The sequence below is a fragment of the Phalacrocorax aristotelis genome, chromosome 2 (assembly GCF_949628215.1).
Source record: "Phalacrocorax aristotelis chromosome 2, bGulAri2.1, whole genome shotgun sequence".
Classification (NCBI taxonomy): Eukaryota; Metazoa; Chordata; class Aves; order Suliformes; family Phalacrocoracidae; genus Phalacrocorax; species Phalacrocorax aristotelis.
Genome location: NC_134277.1, coordinates 60,885,441 through 60,906,261, shown reverse-complemented (window position 1 = coordinate 60,906,261; position 20,821 = coordinate 60,885,441). Strand labels below are relative to the sequence as shown.

Sequence of the window (20,821 nt, the reverse complement as noted above, 5' to 3'; positions counted from 1 at the left end):
GGGGAACCTAACAGTCAAATATGAAGTGGTTTCGACTTGTAGTTGAATACTATGATGCCCTCTATTTCAAATTAATTTCCTCTTTTGACTTAACTGTTCATTTGCATGTTCCACTGTGAGAGTGCATGCATATTCATTTGGAAATCTTTGTGCTTTGTCAGCAGCTCCTCATCCAGCACGCATACAATCTGCCTGTATTTGTACTTCACAGTGAGGGCTTCGCACAGTGCTGCTGCTTTTTAGTATCCCTTAGTTGCCTTTCAGTTTCAGGAGGAACTGGAATTGTTCTCAGATGGTGGGGGGGAGGTTTTCCTGTTCCTAGTTTTACTGTGTGTAGCTTTTGGAGTTAGGTCTGTTAGTTTCACTTTCTCCTTGCATTCTGTTGGCAGGCTTTTCTTGAAAATACAAAGAAAGAAGCTCTTACTTCTGAATAATGTTTAAGAAAGTAAGTTTCTGGAGATGTAGCTGCTGCCTTGTCTAGCCAGCTTCAACGTGGTGTGTTCTGTGAAGCTGTAGGTTTTGTTTAGAAGTATCTCATTTGCCTGGATGATTCATTCCAAGAAGTGCTGTGTGCAGCCTTAGTCTGTAGGACAGGGAAGTGAAGCTGTACGCTACGTCTTGGCAAATCCATTCATCTGGCAGTGTTTTTATGAGTTCTCGACACTCTTAATAGTCTAGCAGGGAGTTTGAGTGCCACTCTAGTTTTACTTTTAGTCAACAAGAAAGCATTGTCCATAGCGAGAACAAACCTTTTCCAGTAGCACCCTTGAAGATTTTCTGTTTTAAGCCATTTTTCTCACTAATTTTATAAAACTGTAGGATTTTTCTGGTAAAACCATGGGCTTCTTTAAAATAGACATATTTGATTACTTACATAGCTTATATGGATTTGCCATTCATAGTCATTTTTGCAGACTGTTGGAAGTAGAACTGAAAAGGATCTGCAGACCACATTTTTGGTATCTACCTCTCTAGGGAGCCTGGTATTACCCATCCACATTTTTGAAGCACCAACTCTGCGAGACTTCTTTTCTTTTAGTGCTGTGAAGGATGGGTTCATAGTGGTGTGCATTTTGACATGTTCTTAAGTGCCAGATTCAGCCAATGACAAAATCCAGAGTCATGTCACTCACTGGCTGTAGGACCTCAATTCTCACACTAGCAGCCTCCCTTAAGCCAAAAGCATTGTTCCCCCTTTCTCTGTGTTCATAACCTTCAGATAGAAGACGAAGTCTTTATGCTAAAAGATTGCCCAAGTTCTTGGTGGTTATTTTTGATAATTTCCTTAAGTCGGTATTCTTTCCAAAGTGGTGTATGTCCGACAATGCTTCATTTTAAACCATGCCTCATACTTAAAAAGGCCCAAACTTTAAGTCATCTCTTCAGGTTTTCAGGGCATAGCAGAAAGAGGGAAGAACAACTGTGGAGGCATTCAAGGTGTACCTTTGTGTCAAGATGGAATGTGAAATTGGCAATTATGCTAATGCTTTTCAGGACAACTTGCACGGCACATGCACTGTCACTAATAAAAATATATTTGATACTTGATCGTTGCAAAGAGCTCTCCTGAAGCTTGATTTATGCATTTACTGTGTAGCCTCCAGACAGGACACCGAGTGTAGTAAACTCTGCTTCAGTCACCGTTCCCTGAAGAGGTACCCAGATCCCACCTGCACAATGACTGGTCACTGCTTTGGATGCATTGCTTCCTTCTGCTTTTGTCTGTAGTAACACCAAAGAAAGAGGATTGTCGGTGCGTCTGTCGGTGTGTCTGTCTAGAGCTAGGAATTTATGTGTTAAAAACAGTCACTTGTATGACCTCTTTGCTTTCTGTGAAGTTTTAAGACTGCTGGTCAAAATCCACCAGATTCATTGCTGGGAATAAGTAACTTGTCAAAAAAAAGACTACTCTGGTTATTGGAAGGCTGCACTAGCAATTTTCAGTGTCTCTGCAACAATTTAAATTTTTAAAAAATTGATAACATTTCTACTAGAACCCTAACTAGTTGCCCCTATGTCTACTTCATACAGTTGCTAAGCACTACAGGATGATGTCCTGGCTTCTGCAGATGACATTTTTGGTTAATTACTTTTGGTAAAATGGTGAGCTACAGTGATTGGATTTGTACTTTGAAAGGCACAAATCTCTGGAGAAGGCTTAGAGAATTAAAAAAATACCCAGGAATTCTATTAGGTCTGGTTTTGATTTTTGTAATTCCCCTTAGATTCCATTTTTGTTAAGATTAGCCTATTTTATGTAGTTTTAAATCTTTATTCTACAATATTTGGGTTAAATATTGGAAAAGTTATCATTAGATTTTTAACATGTCAAGTCCCCTTGACGACCTGGCAATCCCTTTATGTGCAGGTGATGACATTACTGAAAAAACTTGTGTACCGACTTCATTTGCTGACAGCAAGGAATTATGCCTAAATGTCTGGACTAACAAAGAATTTAGAAGAAGGAAAAATATCAGGTAGGGAGAATTTCCCAAATAGCTTGACTGTGAAGCAAATGTACATTTCAGGCTAAACGGTTGCCTGTGTACTTTCACATTACGAAAAATATGGGAATTGAGCCCAATGGGAATGAGACAGGTAATAAATCTCAAAGACAGAAAACATGCTCAGTGAAGCAGTTTTTGAACAAATTTTTTAAGGAAATTATTGAAGAAATATTGAGTTCAGTTATTTAGGAAATTCTGCAAAGTCATCTTTGATTTTGAAAACAAATTACTACTGATATTGCAATATTCATAATACAGCTATACAAGCAGTTTTATTCTTGTCCTGGGTCCTTTCTTTGTAATAAGCCTCCCCAAAAAATATCTTGCAACAGTGGTGGTAGATTCTGACTATAGCTGTCAGTACTATACTGTGTTGGGTGTTTTTTAAATAGTAGAATACAAGACACAATTCTAATATTAAGTGTCAGATATAGTGTATTTTTGAGGTCTCACTGGTTTAAAAAGTCAAACATTGATTTGTTTCACTGCATTACAAACTACACATGTCTTCATTGTCTAAAGGAAAACAGTTTTAAAAAAATAAACACTCATTTTAGGACCTCACACAAATGAACTTTAGAGAGAAATGTTTGCAGCTGCAAGTGACAAAAGAATAGTTTTGATTTCTGCACATTGCAGCAGTCTGATATGGATCATGGCTTGCAAATGTTTTACTGTTCTTTTGCATTGTTGCAAAATTATTTTCCTTGTGGTATGAAGTGAGGGCAAAACAGCTACGTGAAAAGAAAAAACTTGAATGAGTGAAATAGTATACCGTGCAAATTTAAAGATGCAATGTTGAAAAATGTGGGTTTTTTTCCCCCTACACTTTTGGGTGGGGGGCTCTGATCACCTCATTGTTTTGAAAAAGTTGGAAGAACTTGGCATTAAATTGCAAGGTTTCTTTGTTATATAACATCTTTTACGTACAGAATACATGAACACTTCAAAGATATGTGAAACATATGAGAAGCGATGTAACACATGAAAGCTTTTAACTGGAATATGGGTGAAGAAAGAATGCTAATAGCAACAATATGCACAAATTACATTCCTATACTTGTAAATAATTTTTACAAATCTCTATGTCTATATGTGGCAAACTGAAGGTTTTTTGTATTTCCAGATTTATAAAATGTAATATATTTCTCTGGAGAAAGTAATGCGATGTTTAATCAGTGACACTTTTATATTGTTTATACCTTTTTAAGAAAACCTTGGAAGAATACACTGCTTCCCTGAGGTTCCCATGTGGTACTGTCATTAACACATTCTATAACATTATAGAATTTATTATTTGATTTTCAGCACACTCTACCATCCTGTTATGAAAGTGCTCATGTTGCATTTGTAACATACCCAGTTTTGCTCTGTTCTGAGTCGCCGTTCTGCAACTTATACAATCAGGTACACGAGCAGACACTTCTCTGCAAGTTGCAGACATAACTGTGATTGTTTTGATCCATAGTGACTGTGTGATGTTAACTTATTTTTACCCTGCAGCTGGTATATAGGAACTGAACTCTTATCACCTGTCAGCCTAGTTGGAGTGCTGATAAACTAATAGAGTAAAAATGCTTGTGTGTCTTTCTTACTAACAAAAACAGCGGATCCGTTACCTTTCCAAAGTTTGTGGGGTTGGATTTTTTGACAAGGTAGAAATTGAACGCCTGAATCTTACTCAATCAGAGATGATCATGCATTAGGAGAAGCGCTCAATAATTCTGTTTAACATGGTAACAGAAGTAAAGTCTGTTCTGCTTGTTGGGAAGGGAGATATAGCAAGTTCTTCCTTGATACATCAAACAAATGTCATTATTGTCTTGCTGACGTAAATGGACATATGCAAAACGTACACGTGTGCTGTCTCTGTGTATTTAAGTGGCAAGTCAAATGTCACTAGATAGGGTTTATTTTGTGGGTTTTTTCCATTTGTTATAATTTTTATTCTGGTTTTAGTAAAGTCTTGGTAAACCTTGTGTTTTGGATACTTTTTAGGGTTAGATATTTAATGTATTTGTATTTTAAAACTTACAAATGTGTTTTGGTTCAACAGCATTCCATGCAACTCCTAATACTTATAAACGAAAGAATACAGAAACAGCATTAGATAATAAGCCTTGTGGACCGCACTGTTATCAACATCTGGTAAGATAATTTCATGTGTTGGAACTCACCAAGTGCTAGTGCTAGCTGCAGTGTAGCAAGCTACACTTAGTGTAAGGATATGCTGGATCTGTGATAGTGCATATAATTGTGGGCCACTTGCAGTCAAGTGTGTCATCTTCAGTTTGTGTGAAAGAGAGTTAACTTAAAATCATCAAATGAAAGTCTCAGTAAGAATTTTTAGCACTATTACATGTAGCATGAAATATTTGTAGGGAAGACGGATCATTACCTCCTAATAACGTGTTGCTGCTATTGTGTCCAATTTAGTCAAAGAATTGGGTTTTAAAAAACTTAGCTGTCTTGTAAGTTATATCACAACTTAAAATTATAAAGGCTTTTTAGTTTGCTGAAGGCGGGTTCTATCCAGGATTTGTGCTTTTAAGAAAAAACAGAATGGAAATTAATAAGGGGAAATCCTTAGTAATATCAAATCTCTTTCATACTTCCCCTAAATGAAATGAGAAACCATGTAATTTTCCAATCTTAAAACTTGCTACACATTGCCATACCCCTTTCCACTAGAAAAAAAATGACCAGTGATTGCATTTTTAAAAATGTAGAATGCATATTGTTTAAGTGCGATGTGCAGAAAGAGTTCCTGTATTTTAGAATTTTCCACAGAGAATACCCTTCAATTTTTTTTTCTGTCATCTAGGAAAATAGAAACTGTTCATGGTTAGAGTACACCTAACTGTAATTTGTGTGTACCCGGTTAATTTGTAGAATAATGCAAAGTCATACAGTATGCAAGTAGAATGAGTGCTCCCCCAATCCTGTACCACAGGTGTAAACGCTGATTCTTTTACTGAAGATTGTAATGTTTTATGTATAGGAAGGTGCAAAGGAGTTTGCAGCTGCCTTGACCGCTGAGCGCATCAAGACACCACCAAAGCGCCCAGGTGGCCGCCGAAGGGGAAGACTTCCAAACAACACCAGCAGACCCAGCACGCCGACAATAAATGTATTGGAATCAAAAGACACAGATAGTGATAGAGAAGCTGGAACTGAAACTGGAGGAGAAAACAATGATAAAGAAGAAGAAGAAAAGAAAGATGAAACATCCAGTTCCTCTGGTAAGGCTAGTCAATGCTTCTTTATTCAATTAGCCGCAGTGTGTGAAAGGATTAAAAAAAACCCCAAGCTGAGCCATGTGATCCTAGAAACCATGTATTTGGAATGTATGGAAATGAGTGAAAAGACAGTAATAATATGAATTAAATCAAATAGAACCCTGTAAGAAAATTTCCAGATTGTCTCAATTTATAGAGGTGATCATGTAATTTCAGTAACTGATGTTACCTAATTTTTAACTTTGTTAAGAGGTATGTGAAAAGTGCTGTTCTGTGGCATTTAGATTAGGAAACAACAATGCCAAAAACCTGGGATATTTTTTAACTACAGTTAATAATTTGACATTTTTAAGGTCTGTGTAAATTTTTGAATCATAGCCTTACATTGACCCACACTCTCAATTATTTATTACAGAAGCAAATTCTAGGTGTCAAACACCAATAAAAATGAAGCCAAATATTGAGCCTCCAGAGAATGTGGAATGGAGTGGTGCAGAAGCCTCAATGTTTAGAGTTCTTATTGGCACCTACTATGACAACTTCTGTGCAATTGCCAGACTGATTGGGACCAAAACGTGCAGGCAGGTAAGACGGGAACCTACTTACTAAGAATGATAGCATTTTACTTCTAAAACTTCTAAAGTATAGAAATACTTGTATTTATTACTAAAAGATAAAATTAATAACAATGCTATGATCTAGAATATATGAAAGTTAGTTTTAAAGCTGTTAAATTAACAGTTTAATATCTGTTCTTAAGCGACAAAAATAATCAACTTTAAATGTATTGGAAAGAGACTATGACTGCATATAATCTGTACGTTGTTGGTTGGAGGAAATAACGCTAACTTAGATAATGAGCAGCTTTCCACTAGTGAGAGATTTATCGTGGATGTATTATGGTATCTCTTGTTAGGTGTATGAGTTTAGAGTAAAGGAATCTAGTATTATTGCTCCAGTCCCTGCTGAAGATGTTGATACTCCTCCCAGAAAGAAGAAAAGGAAACACAGGTAAATCTGTTACTGAATAACCTTAGCATAACAACAAATTTGAGATACAGGGGATCAGAACAGAAAATATTTTGAAGGAAAAGTCATGCAACTCTTTTCCTTTTGCTTCCAAGAAAGAAATTTGCAGCAATAAAACAAAATGGTGCTTTGGTTTCAGAAAAATGCCTTACCACATTGGCAAATACAACCTTCTACTTCTCTTCCCTTCTCCCTTCTCTTTAACCTCTCTAACAGCCCAGATTCTTGTCAGCAGATTCTTGTAGGTGTATTGCTGCAAGTAGTCGAGCTGAGTTTATATTGGAAATACTCTACACAGCTTGTTATAACATTCAAGGTATTGCGGTATAACTTTGTTTGCAGCAATAAATATTAAAATTACAAGTGTTATAATGGAATTCAATAATTATTATATGGTGTTTTGTAAATTAAAACCCATGGGTTTTTTATGGTGAAGTGTATTCCATTAAAATTCAGATGATCAATAAGCAAAATTGTTGTAGCAAACTAGTAGGATTGCCTTTGTTTTTTCTTTGAGAGAGTATTCCTTTGGCACCTCAGTTTCATTAGCAACTATAACTTCAACTAAAGAACCAGGTTAACAAGTCATTATTTAAAGTGAAGCCGCAATGAAGGACAAAATCAAGCAGTTTGCTGGAGCCACAAAGACAATCTGAAACAGTTTCTGTTGAAATTGCAAACTTGGAGGCTACTGTCTGTCAATGAAATGCATTTTTCTTTGAGAATCCTGAGGTTTGAAAAATGTCACTCTGTGTTGAGTATTTTTATTCCCAGGGATAAAAACATAGGAGATAAAAGATGACTGAAAATTAGCAAGAACTTTTCTTTCTGCAAGCAATAGGAAATTTTATGGAAAAAGTGTACTTATTTCTCCCCTTAACCTTCCTTATTTTTCCCTGCTTTTTCTTCCAGTCCTTCTCCCATCAAGTCTTCCTGCTTCTGCTTTAGCTTGTCTAAGTATATTTATTATTTCCAGGCTTAGTGAAGTTCCTGATACTGGCTCAAAGACACTGTTGACGTGGAGTAGAATGTTTCTGCTTCGTAGCATAGAGGCAGCCGATGTGAGCTAAATTAAGTGAGCATCTGGAAGAGATTCTGTTCTCCGTAAAAACTATTGATTTAATGCTCTTGGCGCAGTTTTCTTCAAGTTTTTGGGCTTTTGGTGGGCTTGGCTATTTAAATCTGGAGTTATTAGCCGTAGTGGAAGTTTGGAATATGCAGTTGGGAATTAGCTTCCTTTGAGATTCACACAGATTGCTATAAAAATGGTGCCACTACATCTATTTGAAAAGAGCAACTAAAAGGCTTAAATGTAATTTGCAGCTGAAATGGATTGTATGGTTACCAGGTTGACATTATTTTGGAGGAGTTTTGAGACTTATTTCGGTTGGGTTTTTTTTTCCCAAATAAATAAAAGCACATATGTGGGGTTTCTTGATGTTATTTTGTTCTTATTAGTTGCCAGTATAAAAACTTCTACGGTAGCAATTTAGTTTTGAAATGCCTTTTACTTCTGAAACGCCTTTTAATTCTTTTAACACTCATTGAAGGAAGAGGATAACTTTTTAAAATTTGATTTCACAGCATATGTGGCAATCAAGTTGTCTCCATCCTTCTCATTCTTTTGTTTGTTTGTTTTGTTTTTTGTTGTGGTGGTGGTTTTCGGGGTGTGTGTGTGTTGTGTGTGTTTTTGTTTTTTGTTTTTGTTTTTTGTTTTTTTTTTAAAAGAAAACCTTTAGCCTGCCTACATAATCTGAGCATTCTCTAAAGATGTTGCACAACTGGCACTTGGGAAAACCATCTGGAAGTCTTTCTTGGTTTCTTACATTTTTTTGAGTTGAGTTTACTCACTCCTAGAGTAAATCCAGTCCTAGAGCCAAGAAGGCTCTTCTGTCCTGTTCGTACTTTTCCATTACAAGGACTTGCTGGTCTGCAGGTTTTCCACATGCATGTGTGGCAGACAGCCTTCTGCAAAAGCAGCATTCACCAAAGAGAAAAGCAGCAGCAGAAAGCTGTTTTTTAATGGCCTCTTGTAACTGATTTGATAGCAGATTTTCTTGTATGACCTTGCCTATTTCCCATGCAATCTTGGTGCCTGTATAGGCATACTGAGCAACTAACTGGCAAGAATACACCCCTCTTGGGATAGTAAAAGATATTCTCTCCCTCCTTCCAATGTAGTTTTTGTTACATCGCCATAATAAGGCTGATCAACGAGAGGAGAGGACTTCTTATATAGTTGTTCTTTCGAGACCCAGTAAGCGTCAGAACCTGTCCTATGTATCAGAGACTAACCTGGCAGTTTGTGAAAACTCTGCTTTGCTGGAGGAGTAAGTACTGTGTACAGAAGCCAGTAGAGAAATCTGAAAAAGAAATAATTCAGAAAAGCATGAGTGTATGCTGGAGGGAGAGTACTTCAACGCTGTTCATTCTCCTGTATGTAAGTTTTCTTCCATAGTGGGGAGCCAAATTGTATTTGCTTTAACTAATCAACACTCCTTCCTCTGGATTGGTATGGATCTGTTATTGATTGTAGGGCCATGCAATGCTGCTTCTTGATAATTTTTGTTTTTCTCCCCACCCTCATCCCCTGTTCACATGCGAGTTTACTTAGTAAACTTTATTTGAAAGAATTTCCTTTTCTCCCATTTTCTCCTTTTCTTCCTCCTGTTTCTACCTTCCACTGGACTACTGTTCACTGCATATGTTTGAATAGCTTATGTGGTTCTGCCTAGAGTTCAGGATGCTTTTCTTACAGGGATTTAAAGTCTCACTGTTACTAGGCAAAAGGTGCAGCTGAGGCATTGGCACTCATATTCTTATCTGACACCTGGCTGGAACCAGTGTCAGTGCTATTTCAGATAGCAAAGTATCTGTGTGCAGGGAATTAAATGAGCTTCTTCCAAAGAATGCGTTTCTACTATCTGATTAACTGATACCAGTGCAAAAGTACTGGCAAAATCTAGTTGGTTGCTGGCAGAGGAGAACAATTTTTTTGACAGCATCTGTCATAATGCTTCTGGAAACACTTGTCTTCTAAGCTGGCTGTCCTGCAGATGTCAGCAACCAGATGTACAAATCCACCTGCTTGCCTGGAAAACTGCCACTGAGTTTCCAACTTGCCTTTTTTTTTTTTTAATGACGCTTTGAGCTGCAAGTGCTTTCTCAACTTTCTCTTTTCCTTGCGTTTGCTTCCTAGTGCATGGGACTAGGTCATGCCTTTTGTTTCTGCTTCAGATAGCAGATTATAGGGGAGATAGATAAATTAGTCAGCCTTTAGTATGGTATACATTCAGGCTTCAGCTTTGTTCATTAATCGGGAACTTGCAGGGCTTCCTGGCAGTTTTTGAAAGCTACATGATAATGAATGTACTATTTGATTGTGCTAATCAAACCTCCTGTCAAATGGGTCTGTGTTGGCAGCTTGCTTCATCTTGTCTTCTGTCATTCCCCACAATTCATGCTTGAATTGTATGTCTCCAGCTCCTTTCTTGCTAGGGTCTCTCCCTCCTATGATACCAACCTCTGTTACAAGAGTGGCTAAGCTGATGCCTTTGCCAGTGCAACTACCATATTTATTTTTATCTGTTTTGTGTTGTTAGTGTTAATGCTTTGTTGATGGTGGCAATATTTGTTCTATTCAGGTGACCTTGTCCATACAGTCTATATTCCCCATAGAAACCAAAAAGTTTCAGGTGGCAAATAGTTAGCAAGTGGAATTTTACTTTAAAAGTATTAGGATAGTGCTTACCTTTTAAAAAAAAAAAAAAAGTCATACTAATTGCTAATGAAATGATGTTTTAAGAAGTCTATCCACAGAAAGCTTTCAAGGATTTGGTATGAAGGCAGGTTCTTGTTATTTTGGGCTGAGACACAAGCTTCTGTGAAAGAATTAGCGAATGTGACACATTCCGTATTTTTTAATGAATACCAGCTAGACAAAAAAGAAAAGTAGTTTGTGCATTAGAGTAATTTAAGTCAATTATTTGGGAACTGTCATCTTAAAAAGAGTCAATGTCACATAATTCATAAATATATATTGGTAGCCTTTTTTTTTTCTAGAGCGAGTCACTCTTAATAGGAATGTCATCTGTTTATTAGTGTTGTGCAATGCTGATGATAGTCTTTGGATTTGTTCCCTCTCCTCAACCTTAGATACTTGGACAAGTCTGCCTCTGTGTGTTTCTACCTTACATAGGTTCCTTCAAATGCTTGTAAGAAAGTTAGCTGTCAAGCACCTATCATTAAGTCTAATGGTAAAGGTTTGAAAGGGCAATTGCATAGAGAATCTTATCTGCCCCCCCAGCTTTAGGTAAATACCATTCTGTTAAAGCACAAATGGATATCATACTTCTTATGAAAGAAGTAGCAGCTGAAAAGTCCTATTTAAATAGTTACAGCAGGAGGTATTTTTTTCAGAGTGCAAACTTCCAAGTGTTGCATTCACTGAAGGGCAGAAGAGCTTTCTAAGTGTTCTGTGCTGGGGATTTTTAAGTACATGTGTTCATGAGTAAATACTCATGTATTTAAATACTCATGGACTGCTAAGTACATCTGCAGAGAAAGTGAGGTTGCTAGGTGCAGCTAGCAGCATATTATTTGTCCAGGGAATGAAGCTTCTCCCGTATTCTTTTAATGCTTCCATGTGACATACTGAAGAAACTCCAAGAAGTGTAAACTTTGCAAATCCTTAATCTGTTTGGTTGGTTTTTTGGGTGTTTTTTGTTTGTTTGCTTTTTTCAAAGCCACAGAACAAAAACACCACTTCTTGCAAAAGGAGGGCTTAGCTAAGCTAACAGAGAAAGAGGATACTAAAGAAAACTGTAAAGACATAAGAGAAGGGCATATAGGATTTGAAGGGGGAAAGGCTTAGCACAGTACCACCAGTCAGAACAAATTGGGGAAAAGTCTATCCAACTGGAACAAATACTGAGGTCACATTAGTGTGGCTGTGCCAGACAGATGCGATCTTCTATGGTGACATACTTGGAGCCCAGCAGATGAAGGGCAATACCTGGCTGTGATCTGTAGGAGACTACCAGTGTGGTGTTGGGGTCCTGTGAAGCAAACAGTTGACAGACTTTCAGTCCCCTATTTAGGCATGTCCCTGCATATCTGCAATTCTGTATCTTTCCTTCTGCTGTTGCTTCCCCCTGCTAGAAGGAGCTCCAGCAGCATCCTCTTTGTAGGCTTTCCTTAAAGCCATCTGAATTCAAGCATCTCTCTAGCCTGTACTGGGTGGGGGCTGCTTCTTGGTACAATCCTGGGACCAGAGGAATGGTGTGGGGAGGGGGAGGGAGCAACCTGCAGAGAGTTGATCTTGTCAGCTCCAAGAGACTGGGATAGCCTAGTTCTGCTGCAACTGCTTCTTACTTCTGCGCAGTTAGCAGATGTTCACGTTACCAGAAACTTCTCTGTTTTAAGTCTTGTGGGTGCAAGATGCAGCTACCTTTCCCAGCCCACTGCAAGAGGAGTTCCTGTCAACCTTCTTGTGTTTGTTTTGTGTTTTTGCAGGTTGTGGGCTGCTCATTGCAGAAAGATACAGCTGAAAAAGGGTTAGCATCTTTCCATTCGATTTATGTCCTGAACTTTTAAGATCCTACTGTTGCTTTTGTGGTTTTGTTTTTTTGGGTTTGGGTTTTTTTTAAATGTTAGGCCATTATATACATTCCACGGGGAGATAGAGATTACAGGGGGAAGAAAAAGGAAGAAGTACGCTCTCATTACAGATATTGTAGGGACAAAACGTACTCTTTGGTTTACCTAACTGGAAGAGCTCTGTATAATTTAATAAAAAGGGAATGTGGCTGAATTGATAACCTTTTCAGTATGGCCTCATTGAAATAGAGATGAAAATGGTATTAAAAATAGGAACTGCTGTAAAGAGCGGCATTTTTTTTTAAACAGCTTATTTTAAAAATAGTTATCTGAAAATTTTTTTAGTGTTTGACTTCTAGCAACATAAATTATTGATCAGTTTGCGTCTCCTTTTTTGGTTGCTGGTTGCTAACTTAAGCATTTTTACGAATACATGCAAACCCAACACAAGCTCAGGAGTATTAACAACATATAATTTATATAAAACCAAATTCTCCTAGTTGCTCTCTAGGTAAAGCTCTAGACTTGACCCCAGTACTCTCTCCTTGCCTGTAAGATGTTAGTGTTGTCTGTGTTGGAAAATTGACCTTGGAAAGCACAGTGGTATAATGACCAGGTATTATTTTGTCATTGTGTCTGTTTGAAAGTTGACTGTTGCTCCAGAGTAAAAATGACTTTGGGTGTTTGAGCAAATATACTTTGCTGAATAATATCAGTGTTACTCTAGAACATGTTCACAGAGGAAATTATACCACTGTAGTTTCGTTTTTCAGTTTTCCACAGTAAACAGTTTTCAGCTCTGAATACTCAAAGCAGCTGAGCGATGGGAAGAATGAGGTGCACTAGGAAGCAGGCAACTAATGCGATACAAACACCTGACTAACATTACAGTTCTGGTTTGGTGTCTTTTGGGTTTTTTTAACCCCACTGATCGTAGATTTGGGATTTTTCTTATTTAAAGTTTGGGGGTATTCTTAGTTAAATGGCTAAAAGGGAATTTCTACTTTAAAGAGTGAACTACATATTGTTCGTTTGCACCTTTCAACTTCACAAAATGTTGCTATTTTTATTCAGATGGGTCATCGAATCATGTTTACAACTATCAGCCATGTGATCATCCACGCCAGCCTTGTGATAGCTCATGCCCATGTGTAATTGCTCAAAACTTCTGTGAGAAGTTTTGTCAGTGCAGCTCAGAATGTAAGTAAAACATTTAAAAGCTATCTATAAATTTCTTTCATTGTGTCAGCATCTAACTCTGTACTAGGAGGCAGTCTGTACTTCAGACAGTGTCTGGAGGAGCAGCAAATTGTGTCAAATGGTGTGAGAAGGGAGCACGTGTTCAGTTTAATATGGCCTTCTTAATTAGCCATTGAGTGAAGTCAGAAACAGACTTAAAGATGAGGAAGGCTAAAGTAAAATGAGGGAAGGAAAGAATTTACAGACAGTACTTCCAAATGTCCTATACAGATATCAGTGTCTTATGTTTTTTTCTTAATATTCTGATATGCTATACTCTGTGCTGTCTTAATTTGACAATATACCTTTTTCATACTTGCCCTTTTTTTTTTGTTTGACAAACCTTTTTGTTTGTCATATATTCCTTTGTAGGCCAAAACAGGTTTCCTGGATGTCGCTGCAAAGCACAGTGCAACACTAAGCAGTGTCCCTGTTACCTAGCTGTGCGCGAATGTGATCCTGATCTCTGTTTAACATGTGGAGCAGCCGACCACTGGGACAGCAAAAATGTTTCTTGTAAGAACTGCAGCATTCAGAGAGGATCCAAAAAAGTATGTAGATAGTTATACAACTACATGCCTATTGACTTGGTTTTGACGTGTTTTTATATTTTCACACCAGAGCATAGAATTTCTTTGCCCTCATGCTGTCAAACAAAATACCAAAAATGGAGAAGGTAGCTGCTGCTTACATTAGCATGCATTCATTTCGTCATGTACCAATTAGTTAGTGTTTTCTGTGTAACACTGAAGTAGAATATCTCCTTTTCTCCATTCAGGCTTCACTTGTAATCTGCAAATAGGCTGCTGTTTTAAAGTGATAGCTCGTCAGTCCTTCCCTAGGTCAGATAATGAAGTTTGGCTCAGATGTAGGTACTGGGTATTTCTTTCTTCAGTTGTGGATTTTAACATGCAAACTTGTATACAATCTACAGAAGATATCTCAAAAGCCCGGTCAGCTGTTAAACCTTGGTTCATCTATCTGTTTGTTTATTTCTGCTCTGGACATCTTCTCACAGACTAGTTCAGTCAAATACTGAGTTAATCAGTAGTAGGCTCCTGTCTGCAGACCTTTCTAGTTTGAAGTCCTTAGTTATATGTGGTTTTAACTCTCATTTCAAGGTTAACTAAAATTCTTATTGGTTTTCAAGTACTTCATGTGGTTTTTCTTTCACATACAACTTTCTCATCCACAAGCTGTAATTCCAGTGTGCAACTGATTAGAAGAATCTGTCCTCTCCTGGAGCCTCAGCATATGTTTCATTAAGTGATACAATTAAAACCAAACCAAAACAAAAAAACAAATCCAAGCTAGGCATGTCTAAACTTTTTGCTTTTGTCTCCCACAGCACTTGCTATTGGCACCTTCAGATGTGGCAGGCTGGGGAATTTTTATCAAAGATCCTGTACAGAAGAATGAGTTCATCTCTGAATACTGTGGTGAGGTAAGGACAGAGAACACTTGTTATGTATGAGCGTAATTGGTAAAACTGCATGTTGACTAGGGACCAAGAGATTGTCTCTAACTTGGTATGATGTTTAGACAGAGATGAGATTGACTCAGTATACAGCTACTGCTGCCAGACTCCAAACCCGGGAGCTAGATGGTTGAAATGTCACAAAAATATTGACACAGGTTCTTGTGAGAATGAGAGGCTGGAGTGTCATTTTTATCTTAGATGTAATTTCAATTCAGATGTGCCTGGAATTTTGTGCAAAATCAATTAGTACGGTACTGAAGTTCATATGTGCTTTCACTAAATTATGCTCTAAAATAATAAGAAAACCCTGAATCAGGTGTGTGGTCTTGATTTTGAAATGAGAAGCAATTCTTTCTTTCCTTCTGCTCTGAAGGAACTTAATAAGAGCAAGCCACAGTTGTTTGATAAGCACAGAATGCTTGCTGAAAACAATGCAGTACTTTATGTTTGGGAATATTTTCAGTCCCAGTGAATCAAAAACCCCACCTTTCTTTCAGAATGTCTGGGGTTTTTGACCTTAAGCTGCTACAGTTACAGAAGGGGACAGGTGGGCTCATTTACAATTACTCTTTCAGATTATTTCTCAGGATGAGGCAGACAGAAGAGGAAAAGTGTACGACAAATACATGTGCAGCTTTCTGTTTAACCTGAACAATGGTACGTATGTACTAGTCACAACCCTTGCAGCATAAATAAACTACGTATGCTCACCATTTTGTTCAGCCCTGTTCTTTTGCAGGCAGCAGGCAACATCAAGAAATGTTTTTCTACCACATATCTTCTCCTAGCAATATGTAGATTCCTAATATTCATAGCTAGTGCTTTTTTCTTCTAAATGCTAATCAGCTAGATAGTAGCAATGGAGCCTATTACAGAAGCCAAATAAAGGATGAGTTGAGAAGTAGATTTCATGGAGTAAAGTTATGTGCAAGCATTAGTATAGTAGCCTGAAGAATTGAAAAGGCTTGCTAAGTATTGTCTGAAATAACTGACTTACTTAAATTAGCAGTAAGTTATGATGGTAATTTTTGTTGGGAGAAAGTAAGTCACAGATGCGGCTACTGCTACTTGAAGAGAAAAATAGAGACTGTACTGTGTCAAGTATGAAATACTAAAAATTAGTTGAAAGGCAGGACAGGGGCAAAAGCTGCTTTATGCCAATATTGACTTGGCATATTTATGGCGCTTGCTCTTGTGGAATAAAGGTAGAGAAACTTCAAATGAGAAACTAAGAGAGTGCCACTCTGGCAGAGATAAATGGAATGTGCAGTGTGGGGCTGCAGATTTTGAGTCTTGCAGAACAACAAAGCTAGCGTAGGACGATGTGCCAGCTCTTCCATGATGGAAGATAAGCAGTTATCTTTCTCCAGCTGATAAAATCCAAGCACACTGGGTATTAAACATAAAAATTTGCTTTTAGGTGACCTATGTGTGTTTTGTTCTTTTCCCCCATCCCACCCAGATTTTGTGGTTGATGCAACACGCAAGGGCAACAAAATTAGATTTGCAAACCATTCAGTGAATCCCAACTGCTATGCAAAAGGTAAAAGTTTTATATTTACTTGCTTTTAGCAATGTGTGAAGTGTTGTGGGATAATTATTTAGACTATGCATTTTATCAGTATTTCAGTTAACATATGTTTAAATTTCTTTTAAACAGTTATGATGGTTAATGGTGATCACAGAATAGGAATATTTGCTAAAAGAGCCATTCAGACTGGTGAAGAACTGTTCTTTGACTACAGGTTGGTAGATAGATTTTGTAACTTCTTCCTATCATAGCCTGGATTAGCTTTCAGTATTTCTGCCCAGCTCATAATTTATCACTGGGCCTGCCACCTGACAACCTCAGGTCTCAGCAGCTGAGCAGCAGTCCCCTGTCTTTTTTTTTTTTAAAGCCAAATACTGACTGACTTGAGCAAAGTAGACAGTTAAGGACCTTGCAAACTTGGAACAACAGCTTGTACAGAGAAAAGTTTAGTGACAAAGAAGAACAGACCTGCACAACTTTTCCAGGCAGACCTGCATATTAAACTTCATAGTAGGGTTTCTGAGGTAACAGTATTGGTTGTCTCTCCCATCCTTCAGAAATGGGCAAGTAGTATTCTTATGTTATTAGCAAGCACTCCTCTAAGACTGTGTTCATACTTCCCTCTAAAAATCATCTCACTGAAGAAGAGTAAGCTGTCCAGTGATGATATTGTCTAAGTCAACCTTGAGAAGTACCGTTGCTTTCCACTAGCTAAAATGAACTTTAGCATTGTGACATTCAAGGCAAAAAAGTGTGGAATTTTATCATTTTGTGTCCTCTTGGTCAGATGCCTCTAAAAGCAGTTTCTTGAGCGGTCAGCATTGTTCTGCACATTCGCACAAGGAATAAAGGCCCCAGCTAGTGAGGAAACTATGTGAAATCTAAGTATGAGAATATTCCAGATTGTGGTGGTGCTGTGCTGTTACATCAGAACAACAAAGCTGAAATGTTCAGTGTTACTGGTTTTTGTTTTTATTTTAATTTCAGATATAGTCAAGCTGATGCCCTTAAGTATGTGGGCATTGAAAGAGAAATGGAAATCCCTTGACACCAGCTACCTCTTCTTTTAAACAAACAGCTGCCTTATCTTCAGGAATTTCTAGTACTGTGGGCAATTTTAGAAGAATAAAAATGATGCAATTTCAAATTCTGTATTTGCAGAGTACTGTAACAGTAATTTATAGTAACAAATTAAAAAAAAACTTTTTATTGCCTTCTCACCAGCTGCAAAGTGTTTTGTACCTATGAACTTTTGCAATAATGTGGTGTGGTACATTTTTTTTCAACCTTGAATAAAAGATACTTGAACTTCATTTTTACTGGAACTGAGTTTGAATTGTGTGAATACTTACTTTCAACTTCTGCACAAAGGTAACTCCATACTTTGTCTACTTCTGTTCCTGTTAAATGTGACTTGAATTAAGATTGTTGTGAACAGTGTAGGAGATTTCAGTCAGGCTGATTGTTAGGCGCTAGATGCTGAAGTTCCAAGTAAAATAGTCATGGTCTTGCAGTTTTCATGTGCCCCTGGCTTGAAGCTACATTCACATTCTCTAAAGTAGTGGTTGACATTTAGAAGCTCCTATAGTTGGTGCTACAGCTAACCACTTGTCACAATACCAACTGCATGTAATTTAGTAACGCTCATTATACATACATTTCTCTTCTGCATTAACTAGCCTAAGGCCATTTATGCTGTATCTTTTGTTTATCTGAAAGCAACCACTCTTTTGCTTATTGGCACTTCTATATATAAAAAAGGTGTAGTAAGAGATATGTTTTTATCTAAAATTGTTTAGATTACAGCTAGTTGTCTGGGTCATATACAGGGCTACCACTTACTTAGTTCTGAGTTGCCAGCTGAGTGTGACCTCTGCAGCGCACTACTAACTAGAATATGATGCCACTTGGGGTGGGAGGGTGGGCACAGGGATGCACCACTGCCAAACTGATTTCAAGAAAACCTGTCAATGGCTGTGTATGTTCTACATTGAGGAGGCTCCAACTTACTGGCCCTGCAATGAAGAGAGCATGGAAGCAGGCAGCATGGCTTTGGCTCAAGTGCAGCAGTCAGCTCCCAGATGCCAGCATGCTCTGTGATGGCCCGAGTAAGAAACTAAGAATTCATACCCCTCATCTTACTCATCAGGAGAAAAAAAAAGTCCAAAACTAAAAACTTTTTTCCTCCCTGCTTGACTAAAGAAGCTGGATTAACAGCAGATGGGTTTTAAAAATAGAGCTCTGCAAGAGACAGCATACAAAGTACAGTAAGCAATGCTGCTTTAGCCAGCAATGGGTTAAGGCCAGGCTTTGAGAGGCAGCTCAGAGCAAGTTATTTCTGGCCTTCCACACGTGATAATCATTCAGCCTGCTGCTTCTGTCACCATACCACTCTTACATCCTGCTACAAAAAACCTACTAGCACCAAAGCTTTCTGCTAGAAGGGTTTACAAAAACAACACACAAAACAGCATCTTAACAAAAAAGGCAGTTTGAAAATTGAACTGCAAGGTTCTCCTATTACCCATGCTGGCGATCTTTAGTGGAATTAAAGTTTTTTTGGAATAGGAATAGCAACCATGCAAAAATCTCAAGTGGGGAACAAGACTCCCCCCCCATTTGCCAAACCAGTTTGGATCACATATAATACTGCTCCACAATTCAAGCTGGGAGTCTGCTTTTTAAAAACAAACAAAAACACCCAGAAAAACCCCAGACATTTTTGTAGATCACAGCCCAACTGTTAACCATGAGAAATTAGTTTCCCTCAGAAAAACAGTATCAACACAGAAGCCTGGCTCCCTTTTCTCCATGCCAAAACAAACACTGAACAAATCACAAATTCTAAGGGGGGAAAAATGGTTTGGCTGCAGAAGTTAGTTTCTTTTCAGCATCAGACACAGAAAACATAAATCACCAAAACTGAGGCCTGTGAGGATATTGCTTGTAACATGTGGGAAAGCTAATACTCATTTCACATGTATATAATGAACACAAAACATTGTGAGAAGATTGGAAAAACGCCTGGTCAATCAATGTATGTATAGTAACACTCAAACATTTTAATACCCATTACAGGTTGCATTTAACCAGAATTAATCTTTAGGAAGAACACCCTCAATTTTCTGGTTTAGTCAAAGAATGGGTAGCTTAAGCCTTATCTGTTCAGGGCAGTATTTAGGCAAGTGTGGTACATCTTGCAGCACGCTGAAACAATATTAAAGCCAGCTCCAATTTCATACAACCAAGTATTGCCACATATATTCTAAGTATTTTCTATTCTGCCTATCTTGTGAAATCATCACAACTTTTTCTTCTCAAAATGTAGCCATTTCCTCTTAAAAAAGAATTAACATGCACATTTGATAATAGATGCCAATTAATTTCTTCAGAGAACAAAATGTGCTTAAATCACCAGAAAACAGGGAAAAGGAAGAAAAGCAAAACAAATTTCTGTATTTTTCATAACCATTATACCTTTTATTTACATTTAGAAAGATAAGTCATGAAACTTAAAACAATAAAACCAAATGCAACTTGTACAGAAATCTTTTAATTTTTTTTTACTTATCACACATTAAAAAATGAAACACACTATACAAATGGTTTTTCATAGCAGATTACACATGGGTCCATTCAGACTCGCTCTCAAAGTGCTGCCAACATTTATAACTGCTGCCTGTTATGGCAGCTGTTTATCATATAGCCAATGTATTGATTTAAATGCAGTAGCATGCAACCCTTAAAGGAGAAGGGTCTGATTCCTTTCTGTTCTTAAATTAGGTTAAATGGCATTGGTGTCCATATTTACATACTTGAAATGTATCAATCCTGAGCAGTTCTGATGTAAATCTGAGACTGGCTGATGGGAGTCCTGGTCTCAGTTATTAAAAAGGGAGGTCCAAATGGCAGCAGGGTAGCTGCTATGAAGTTCCGTTGCTTTCATTCTTTCCATCACATACCTATTTGCCGAGCGTCACACAGTCAAGTAATTGCTAATAAAAACGTTAGGCCAAGTAACTGTAGGTGTCCTTCTCACCATCTACGCGTTCCAAGTACTCCTTCTCAATCAGAATGTCAATGCATTTCTGTGGGAGAAACAAAGGTAAGTGCGGGACACTGGCGGAAAGCTACAAACTGAACAATTTTGGCTATTGAATGTCATACCAAGTAGAGGATGGGAGTAGGCAAAGGGCAC

At 37.8% G+C, this 20,821-nt stretch overlaps 2 protein-coding genes across 19 annotated transcripts in view; one reads left to right on the top strand and one right to left on the bottom strand.

Annotated features, from left to right (window-relative positions):
• Nucleotides 1–17,936, top strand: part of EZH2 (enhancer of zeste 2 polycomb repressive complex 2 subunit) — a 50,411-nt gene extending 32,475 nt beyond the window's left edge. For all 17 annotated transcript variants that reach the window (XM_075083767.1, XM_075083772.1, XM_075083779.1 and 14 more), the window contains 12 exons: nucleotides 4,564–4,655; nucleotides 5,509–5,749; nucleotides 6,162–6,331; nucleotides 6,663–6,757; nucleotides 12,290–12,330; nucleotides 13,448–13,573; nucleotides 13,985–14,163; nucleotides 14,961–15,056; nucleotides 15,668–15,749; nucleotides 16,555–16,635; nucleotides 16,753–16,837; nucleotides 17,611–17,936. In XM_075083767.1, the coding sequence (XP_074939868.1) occupies nucleotides 4,564–4,655; nucleotides 5,509–5,749; nucleotides 6,162–6,331; nucleotides 6,663–6,757; nucleotides 12,290–12,330; nucleotides 13,448–13,573; nucleotides 13,985–14,163; nucleotides 14,961–15,056; nucleotides 15,668–15,749; nucleotides 16,555–16,635; nucleotides 16,753–16,837; nucleotides 17,611–17,671 (1,349 nt within the window). In that variant the 3' untranslated portion in view covers nucleotides 17,672–17,936. The remainder of the gene's footprint in view (nucleotides 1–4,563; nucleotides 4,656–5,508; nucleotides 5,750–6,161; nucleotides 6,332–6,662; nucleotides 6,758–12,289; nucleotides 12,331–13,447; nucleotides 13,574–13,984; nucleotides 14,164–14,960; nucleotides 15,057–15,667; nucleotides 15,750–16,554; nucleotides 16,636–16,752; nucleotides 16,838–17,610) is intronic.
• A 2,218-nt stretch (nucleotides 17,937–20,154) lies between these two features.
• CUL1 (cullin 1) overlaps nucleotides 20,155–20,821 on the bottom strand; it is a 54,232-nt gene continuing 53,565 nt past the window's right edge. For both annotated transcript variants that reach the window (XM_075083761.1, XM_075083762.1), the window contains one exon: nucleotides 20,155–20,711. In XM_075083761.1, coding sequence (XP_074939862.1) covers nucleotides 20,631–20,711 — 81 coding nt within the window. In that variant the 3' untranslated portion in view covers nucleotides 20,155–20,630. The remainder of the gene's footprint in view (nucleotides 20,712–20,821) is intronic.